The sequence below is a fragment of the Papio anubis genome, chromosome 16 (genome assembly GCF_008728515.1).
Source record: "Papio anubis isolate 15944 chromosome 16, Panubis1.0, whole genome shotgun sequence".
In the NCBI taxonomy this organism is placed as follows: Eukaryota; Metazoa; Chordata; class Mammalia; order Primates; family Cercopithecidae; genus Papio; species Papio anubis.
The window spans coordinates 9,441,375-9,451,057 of record NC_044991.1 but is presented as its reverse complement, the minus strand read 5'-3'; the positions used below and the strand labels follow the sequence as shown (position 1 = coordinate 9,451,057).

At 55.1% G+C, this 9,683-nt stretch overlaps 1 protein-coding gene across 4 annotated transcripts in view; it reads right to left on the bottom strand.

The window, feature by feature from the left end:
* Positions 1–4,265: 4,265 nt before the first annotated feature.
* RANGAP1 (Ran GTPase activating protein 1) overlaps positions 4,266–9,683 on the bottom strand; it is a 53,950-nt gene continuing 48,532 nt past the window's right edge. For 3 of the 4 annotated variants that reach the window (XM_031656262.1, XM_031656261.1, XM_031656260.1), the window contains exons 13-16: positions 9,335–9,437; positions 8,077–8,165; positions 7,677–7,798; positions 4,266–5,339 (exon numbers count right to left, since the gene is read on the bottom strand). In XM_031656262.1, the coding sequence (XP_031512122.1) occupies positions 5,270–5,339; positions 7,677–7,798; positions 8,077–8,165; positions 9,335–9,437 (384 nt within the window). In that variant the 3' untranslated portion in view covers positions 4,266–5,269. Of the gene's footprint in view, positions 5,340–7,676; positions 7,799–8,076; positions 8,277–9,334; positions 9,438–9,683 lie in introns of those variants that run through there. The other variant, XM_031656263.1, reaches the window with a different exon arrangement.

The following is a 9,683-nucleotide window of genomic DNA, read 5'->3' as shown; positions in this document are numbered from 1 at the left end:
TGAGCCCAGGAGTTTGAGACCAGCCTGGGCAACACAAACTCTGTCTCAAGAGAAAAGAAAAGAAAAAAAAATATATATATATATATATATGTGTGTGTGTGTGTGTGCACGCGCGCGCATGTGCACACACTTATATATGTGTGTATATTTTTATATATAATAAAAATATAAATGTGTGTGATATTTATATATGTAATACAATGAACATCTGTGTGTACTTTTCCTAGACTGCAGGTTTTTTTTGTTTTATGAGAGAGTCTCACTTTATCACCCAGGCTGGAGTGCAGTGGCGTGATCTCGGCTCACTGCAACCTCCGTCTCCCTGGTTCAAATGATTCTCATGCCTCAGCCTCCCAAGTAGTTGGGATTACAGGTGTGTGCCACCACATCTGGCTAATTTTTGCATTTTTAGTAAAGACGGGGTTTCACCATGTTGGCCAGGCTGGTCCCAAACTCCTGACCTCAAGTGATCTGCCCGCCTTGATCTCCCAAAGTGCTGGGATTACAGGCGTGAGTCACTGCACCCAGCCCTGCAGTAACATTTTTGAAAAAGAAATAGTGCCATGCCACACAGACATCCGCTTTGTGCTTTTGTTTTGCTTGGCAAATTCCAATCAATGGAACGTCAGTGTTGCTCTTTCATCCTTTTTTTGAGACAGGGTCTCACTGTTGCCCAGGTGTGATCATGGCTCACTGCGGCCTCAACATACCAGCCTTGCAAGCAGCTGGGACCTCCAGATGCGCACTGCCACCGGTAGCTAGTGTTAAAATTTGTTGTAGAGTTGGGGTCTTGCTATGTTGTCCAGGCTGGTCTTGAACTCCAGGGCACAAGTGATCCTCCCGCCTCAGCCTACCAAAGTGTTGGGATAACAGGCATGAGCCACTGTACCTGGCTGTGTCTGGCTTTTTTCACTCAACATTATGTTAGATTCTTTTTTTTTTTTGAGACAGAGTCTAGCTCTTGTTGCCCAGGCTGGAGTACAGTGGTGTGATCTCGGCTCACTGAAACCTCTGCCTCCCAGGTTCAAGCAATTCTGCTTCAGCCTCCCAAGTGGCTGGGATTACAGGCACTTGCCACCACACCCAGCTAACTTTTGTATTATTAGTACAGACAGGTCTTACCACATTGGCCAGGCAGGTCACAAATTCCTGACCTCAAGTGATCCACCCGCCTCAGCCTCCCAAAGTCCTAGGATTACAGCTGTGAGCCCGCACCTGGCCTCATCTATTTTAAATTTTTTTTTTCTTTTAAATACAGCATTCCAGCCTTCCACTCTATAAATATATGACAACAGTAGCATGGGGCAGGGGTGGGAGGCGATCTGCCCACGATGCAGGCAATAAGTGGTGTGCTGTCGGTGGAGAAGTGAGATACAAGAGATACAATGGAACTGACTTAAAGTTGGTCTGCTTTTTATTATCATGTGCTGGCAAGTCTAAACAATGTCAATGCTCAAGTATTTCTTCTTGGGCAGACCATTCCTGCCTTCTTGGTACCTCACCATACCACAAGTAGTTTACCCACTCCTCTAGTGATGGACATTTGGGTTGTTTCCAGCATGAGTTTATTAGAAAGAACACTGTAACTGGGCATGGTGGTTCATGCCTGTTAAGTGAGCTGAGGCGGGAGGTCTTGAGCCAAGAGTTCGAGACCAGCCTGATGGTGGCTTGTGACATGGTCCCAGCTACTTGGGAGGCTGAGGCAGGAAGATTGAGTGAGCCTGGAAGGTCAAGGCTGCAGTGAGCTGTGATCGCACCACTGCACTCCAGCCTGGGTGACATGGCAAGACCCTGTCTCAGAAAAAAAAAAAAAAAAAAGGTTGTGCCAATTTACACATCCGCCAGCCACTCCAGCTGCCCCAAATCCTCACCGAGCTTGGTACTGTCGTTTGTATTTTAGCCATTCTAGTGCGGGCAGAAGAGTGTCACACCGGGATTATGTTTCTCTAAGACTAATGAAATTAAGCACCTTTTCACATGCTTTTTGTAAAGTGCCCATTTGAGCTTTTTGCTTTTTCCCATTGTCTTTTATTTATAGAAATTCTCCCAGCCTGGGCAATATGGCAACACCCGGTCTCTACTAAAAATACAAAACATTGGCCAGGTGTGGTGGCGTGTGCCTATAGTCCCAGCTACTTGGGAGGCTGGGGTGGGAGGATCACCTGAGCCCAGGAGGTAGAGGCTGCAGTGAGCCAAGATAGAAGAAACTGGACAACATGAGACCCTGTTTGAAAAAAAAAAGTTGGCAGGCCTTGATGAAGCCAAGCCTGTCCCAGCACTTTGGGAGGCCTTGAGGCAAGGCAGGATCACGAGGTCAGGAGATCGAGACCATCCTGGCTACACAGTGAAACCCGTCTCTACTAAAAATACAAAAAAACTAGCTGAAACATGGGTGGCAGGCGCCTGTAGTCCCAGCCTTTCGGGAGGCTGAGGCAGGAGAATGGGAAGTGAACCCGGGGAGGCCAGAGCTTGCAGTGAGCCGAGATCCAGCCACTGCACGCAGCCTGGGCTGACAGAGCCAGACTCCGTCTCAAAAAAAAAAAAAAACAGTTATCCCCCCCACACCCATTTATATATACAGTGAGTTTGGGCAGTGTACCTCCCTGTCACCAGAAGTTTGCCTTTGTACTCCTTAATGAATATTTTGATAAACAGAAACCTGTTCTCACTGCTACATCGTTTCCATTGTATGAACATCCCACAATAATGGCAAACATCTTTTCCTTACTCCTAAGGCCTTGAAGATACTCACCTACACTATCTCCTACAAGCTCTTTTTTGAGACAGGGTCTCGTTCTGTCACTCATGCTGGAGTGCAGTGGCATAATCATGGCTTGCTGCAGCCTGGACTTCTTGGGCTCAGGTGATCCTCCCACCTCAGACTCCCAAGTAGCTGAAACTACAGGTGTGTATCACCACACCCGGCTCATTTTTGTATTTTTAGTAGAGACGGGGTTTTGCCATGTTGGCCAGGCCAGTCTTGAACTCCTGGGCTCAAGCGATTGGCCCGCCTTGTCCTCCCAAAGTGCTGGGATTACAGGCGTGAACCACCGCGCCCGGGTGAAGCTCTATAATTTTGCTTATTTTTTTTTAATTAACTGAGGTAAAATATATTAATACATAAAATTTATCATTTTAACCATTTTTATGTCTACAATTCAGTGGCATTAAGTACATTCACAATGTTATGCAACCATTACCACTCTCCATTTCCAGAACATCTTCATCATCCTAGAGAATGTGTTCTCAGCCTCACTCCCTATCCCACCCTTCCCCTAGCCCTGGCAACCTCTACCTTCTTGTCTCTGAATTTGCTTATTCTAGATGCCTCACCTAAATGCAATCGTATTTGTCCTATTGTGTCTGGCTTATTTCATTTAACGTAATGTTTTCAAAGTTCATCCACGTTGTAACATATATCAAAACTTAACACCAGCCCTGCACCCACCCCCTACCGTATCAACTCACACAGAGGACGGGGGCAGGGCCGGCACTACCCTCCGCCACCTGGTCGCCTACGTGGTCGACTGCCAATAAAAAAATATTGCCCCCTAAGAAACCCTCGAGGGACTTCTTTTTTTTTGAGACGGAGTCTCGCTCTGTCGCCCAGGCTGGAGTGCAGTGGCGCGATCTCAGCTCACTCTAAGCTCTGCCTCCCAGGTTTACACCATTCTTCTGCCTCAACCTCCCGAGTAGCTGGAACTACAGGCGCCTGCCACCATGCCCGGCTAATTTTTGTTGTATTTTTTTGTAGAGACGGGGTTTCACCACGTTATCCAGGATGGTCTCAATCTCCTGACCTCGTGATCCACCCTCCTCAGCCTCCCAAAGTGCTAGGATTACAGGCATGGGCCACCACGCCTGGCCAAGGGACTTCTTCTTGGAGGCCATTTGTGGGGGACATGGGCTCCCCAAGCACACACATGGCATAGGGCAGGAGGTAAGGAAGGTTGGCTGGGCTGCCCTCACATATGTGGCAGTGGAGCAAAGGACCCCAAGGGAGGTGGCTGCCATAGTGAAGGAGCAACGCAGGAGCCAAGAGAGCTGCAGCCCAAAGGCAGGGTGCTGGGTGAGGTGTGGCCAGGCAGGAAAATGGGTCCTCATTCAGGACTGCCACTGCCCAGGTGGTGGCCTGAGGCCGAGGCCGGGCCCTTCGCAGGGCTGACTGCCCTCACAGACTGCTGTGGCGCCGTGTGCTCTGCCGAGGTGGGACTCCACGTATGATGGCCCCCGAGACTATCCCGCTTTAGGTCAGAGTTTGAGTCTCTGAAGCTGTACACATGACTTTATTTGTGAAGCCCCCGGGCACAGCCCAGACACACACAGAACACAACGGGGAAAGCATGGGGCAGTCACGGGCGCGCAGGGAGGTTGTACAGCATCTGCCCAGTCCAGACCCCACTGCTGCCCTGCCCCAGGAGGTCCTTTAAGAGCAGCGTCCAGATACGGCTCGGACACTGGGGACCCTGCCCCTCCCTCCACAGACTGGACAACAGCTTTGGGTTGTCAACACACCCCCTCCAGCTTGGCCCCCAGGCCAGTCACAGACAACATCTCAGCAGCCAGGAGAGGGTCCGCTAGGTCCGGGGCCAGCGCAGTTCCAGCAGCTCCTGCTCCTGGACAATCTGGTGTCTGCCTGGCCACACGGCATGGGGCCCAGGGTTGCCCTCTGCCAGCAGCCCCATGATCCCACCCCCACAGTCCCACCCATGGTATTCTCTGCTCTTCAGGCTGAGCGCTCAGCACAGTGGCATGGATGGTAGGGAGGACAGCTGCTGCAGGACCAGGGCTTGGTGACGAGAAGCAGCCCCAGGCAGGGCAGGAAACAGCCCAGTCACAACACAGAGGGGAAGGACAGCACGCGGGCAACTCCTTGGGCTCTGGCTCCGCCAGGGAGCCGGGCTGGAAGGCAGGTGGGTGGGGACAGCCATCAGGGCCCAGGCGGAGATCAGCAGAGCGCCGTCAGGTGAAGGTGAGTTTAATGGCGGAGCAGCTCACAGTCCTTTCCCCTGGGGGCCAACTCCCCACAACAGAGCAGAGCCAGGCCAGCAGAGAGAGGTTCAAACCCAAATCCCGACAGGAGGCACAGACCTGCACGCGTACCACACCTACACACATATTCAGGGGACTGACAGGACACACGGGACACAGACCCGCCCTGCCTCTGACCAGAGTCCTGTCCAAGGCAACGGCATGGGTTGTGCCTCAGTTCCTCCGAGTCCCTCCCCAGCTCACTGGTCCAGGCCAAGGGATGGGAGAGGCTTTGAGTCTAGACCTTGTACAGTGTCTGCAGCAGACTGTGGCGGGCAAAGGAGCAGGATTCCAAGGCGCTGTTGGGCCTGCGGGGAAAGAAAGGTCAGCAGGTGGGATGGATGCCTCTTGGTCCCCGTTTTCCAAGTGTGGGGGCCATTTTGGTACCAGACTCATTTTTGTTAATTTGCACAATGACTCAGCAAGGCAGACATTGCTGATGACTCAGCAAGGGAGACAGCAAGGGAGACTGCACGTTGTGGGTGGGGGTAAGAGGGGTGAGAGGTAGGCACCCAAGGCCACACAGCCCAGAGCTGGCCACAACACAGCCCCACCTCAGCCAGGCTCTTCAAGGGCCTTTCCAGCAGACATAGGCCAGGGAATCCTCACTGGCTGCCAGTGGCCTCACATGACTGGCCCACTAGAGTCCAATCTGGGTCATAAGTAAATGGCTAGCCATTGTTTTTTGGTTGTTTTTTTCTTGAGACAGGGTCTCTCTTTGTTGCCCAGGCTGGAGTACAGTCCTGGAATCACGGCTCCCCGCATCCTCGACTTCCCAGGCTCAGGTGGTCCTCCTGCCTCAGCCTCCCAAGTAGCTGGGACCACAGATACACACCACCATACCCAGCTAATTTTGTATTTTTTGTAGAGACGGGGTTTCACCAATGTTGCTGAGGCTGGCCTTGAACTCCTGGGCTCAAGTGATCTTGCCTCAGCCTCCCAAAGTGCTGGGATTACAGATAGGAGCCATTGCGCCTGAGCTCCCCATTGTTGCCCTCAATATCATTAGTTTCACTGCAAAGAAAGAAACTGAGGCAAGACTCTGGGGCACTGGACAAGTGTGGGACGCAGCCAGGACCAGGCCTGACAACACTTCTGGCCTGTAGCTGATGAACAGGCCAGGATCTGCGCCAGGCCTGGGATCCCAGACAATTTGGCTGGGAGCTGAGGGAAGAGGGGCCATGCATGTCACTACAGAGTTAATCAGTCACCTCGGACGAGACCTGGGGGGCAGACTGAGGCCTGTGCTGGAGGTTGGGCAACAAGCTGGGAAAAGGCATTCTGCTCTAACAGGGCCGAGGGGCTCATGCCCAGGCTTAGGACAGCACAGGGGCTGCCAGAGATGCAGAGGGAACCACTCTGACCAGGGAGTAGGAAGGACACAAAGGACTCGGGTGCAGGTACAGGCAGGGGCTGGGGCCACTGGCCAAACAAGCTCTGGATAGCATGGACAAAGCTCAGCACCACAGCAATGGCACTGCTGTGGAAAGGGGTTCAGGGGGCGCACACTGTGCTGGGGTGGGGTGGGGTGGGGTGAGGGTGAGGCTGTGGCCAGCCACGAGATTCACAGTGAGGCTTGACCTGGCCCCTGGCAGAGGAGGGGTACAGTGAGATCTGCCATTCACCAAGGCCAGTCCAGCTGCAGCCCAAGGAGTGGTCTGGGTGGGGGGCACGCGGCCAGAAGGTAAGGCCTGGCTAAGGAGACAGCGCCGTGCGGACAGACACTCCAGACGCTGGGGTGGACAGGGCTGCTCACACTCCACCAGCCTCGCCTCCCCACATGCACCAAGCATCCTGCCTCGGCCGGTGGGCTCTGGGCTCCCCCAGCAAAGGGACTTTCTTGCTCCTCTACCTGCCCCACTTCCCCGGATGGCGCCGACTGACTGGAAGTGTGGCTGGTCAGGGCGCTTGGAGACAATTTCACCTAACCCTCTGGTTGGGCAAATGGGGAGACTGAGGCCTGATGAAGGCCACAGGTTGGCCAGGGGCCACACAGGGCCCCATAAGGGTGCACGGGGCAAGCCTCCCGCCCCCTCCCTGGTGGGGCCTTGGCTCTGTTACTTGACTGTGCCCATCACCCCATCAATGCCCCAGGACTCCTCAGGACCCTCCAGAACAAGGCCAAGGTTCCTACATTGCTGGGCATTTTGGCGGCTCCCGGGGCAATGTGTGTCCCCAGGAGAGGGCCTGGGGCTGCAGGGCCTAGTGTGACCGGGCCCCTTCGGCCTGCACTACTGTGAGCATGGACAAAAAGCCCCTCCAGAGATGTCACCACGCATAGCACCTTGCTCACAGACGTGGGTCTGGACACTGGCCCAGCCTCTTCCTAGTGTGTGACCAAGGGAAACTCTTTAACCAACCTGGTGCTCCTTTCCTCATCGGCAAAATGGGGGCGTTACATGTCTCCTCTCTCACTGCCCCTGAGCCCCACTGTCCTCAGCTGGGCAGAGGGGAGCGGGCCTCCCGAGGGTGGTGAGACTCCAACACAGATGCTGAGAGCCCAGGAAGCATGAGGGCCTCTTGTGCACCTGAGCAGAGCCAGCAGGCTGGCTGGGCTGGACCTCCTGGGACTGGAGGCCTTTGGACCTGGCCAGAGAAGCCTGAGAGGACAGGCCACGGCAGAAGGACAACAGGGCCACACTCACTTGGTTATGAATGCCAGCAGCAGGGGTGCAAGGGCCTTGGGGAAATAGTCCTGCTGCACCATGTGGTTCAGTGCCATCAGGGGGCCGTACAGGTTGGCAATGGCCTTGACCTTATCTTCACTCTGTGAGGGGAACACAGCGAAAGGCGGGGTGAGCGTCAAGTTCACCTGGGCGGCCCCTGCACTCCACCATCCAGACTCTGCGGGTGGTGCTCACAACTGAGTCCAGCCGGAACCTCATCATGAAGACCGAAGCTGCTGGGGCGGACCCAGGCCTCGGGGCCCAGTGGGTGAGACGGCTCAGGACTCGAGGTGAGGGAGGCTGGCGGGCATGGCTGGAGCAGCTTCTGTGCAGACCCCGCCCACCTCCCTCCCGGGCCTGCTGCTCCTTCCGGCCTCACCTTGAGTAGACCCATATGTGCGAGGAGCCTGGTGAGGAAGGCGCTGGAGTTGAAGGACGAGGAGCTGAAAGCCTTCTTCATCAGGGCATCTGTAGGGCAGAAGCAGCAGGGGCAGGCTGCTGGCTACGGCAGAGCGCTGTGCCAAGGCACCCAAGGCTCCCCCTACACCGCGCACACACAGGCTCGCCTGCCTCCTTGCCCTGACGAAGAGGCGAACACAAGAGGGATGGCAGAGACACAGGAACCAGAGGGAGGGGCAGTTGGCATCAGGGGATGGGCTCAGTCCATCTACCAGCTGTGACACTCTGGCCCTTCCCCATCCTGGCCTCAGGTGTAACATGGGTGTGGGGATGACACCCACTGTGCCCACCTCACACCGTGGGAGTGGAGATCTCCTGAGGCAGGCCACCACTGGGGGAGGATTCAGCTTATTTTGGTGGGGTGAGGGGATGTGCGGGGACTGTGCTAGGCTTCCTGGGCAACAGAACTAGGGCAACTTGTTCCCATAAATGCCCCCGGGCAGGCCTTCAGGGAGCAGGCTTGTGTCTGGCCCCACCTCCTTCCAAGCCTCCCCTCCCACTGAGCTGCCCTCCCCACTTTAACGCCACCCACAGTAGAGGCCAGGAAGAGGCACCACATGTCCTTCCACCCCTTCTATCCTTTTCCAGGAGCCGCGCCCCTTGCCTCAGGGCCCTTCCTCCCTTCTGCCTCAGTCAAGCACATGGAGACAGGGTGGAAGGTGACAGGTGCTGGAATGGAGGAAACAGACAGGGTGGGGACAGGGTTGCCATAGGGCAGGAGGGACGTGGGCTGGTGCTCCGAGAAGGCCCCATAATGTTACAGGGAAAGGTGTCTGTGCAGGGAAGCCCCAGGTAGAATGGACATGAGCACAGAGGCTCTGAGGTACACACAAGGGCTGAGCTCTCAGCATCCCTCCTCCCGACACACGTGCGTCCATCGGGCTTGCGGATGTGACTATCTGGCCTTCCTAGAGTGGGCTCTGGGTTCTAACTCTATATGGCTGTGTGGATTTGAGAAAGGCCTCAGTTTCTCAGTGGTGAAAAACAGGGAGACGAGCACCCAGCTGGCTCCACGGCAGGACCATGGCAGGACCCTGATGGAGGAGCAGCACAGGGTCTCAAAGAGCAGTTCCCATGACAGCACTGGGGCTGACGAGTGACGGCGACCACAAAGGGCACCGGGGCCCCACGAGCATCAAGGGCCAGCGGGCACCCCAGCCTCACCCAGCCCACATTACCTACTGCATCCTGCACTGCCGTCCTCACAGTAGCTTCGTCCTTGAACACAGATGACACCTTTAGGAAGGCAGAGACCACCTTCTCGGGGTCAGACGTGTCAGTCTGAGGACATAAGAGACAATGGTTGGCCTGTGGCACATGCGGGAGATGTCCCTGGGCTCTGCCACTAGCTAGGAGAGGCCCAGGCAGTACACAGGCCCCTGGCAGGCAAGGACAGGTCCTGCCTTACCCCATGCTGTCCCTTCAGAGTCTGGCTTGGACTTGGCCTGCAGCAAGCAAATATGCAGCATAGAGAGGGAATGAATGAGTGAATGAACAAGGATGAAAAATCATCCCAGCCAGGTGCAG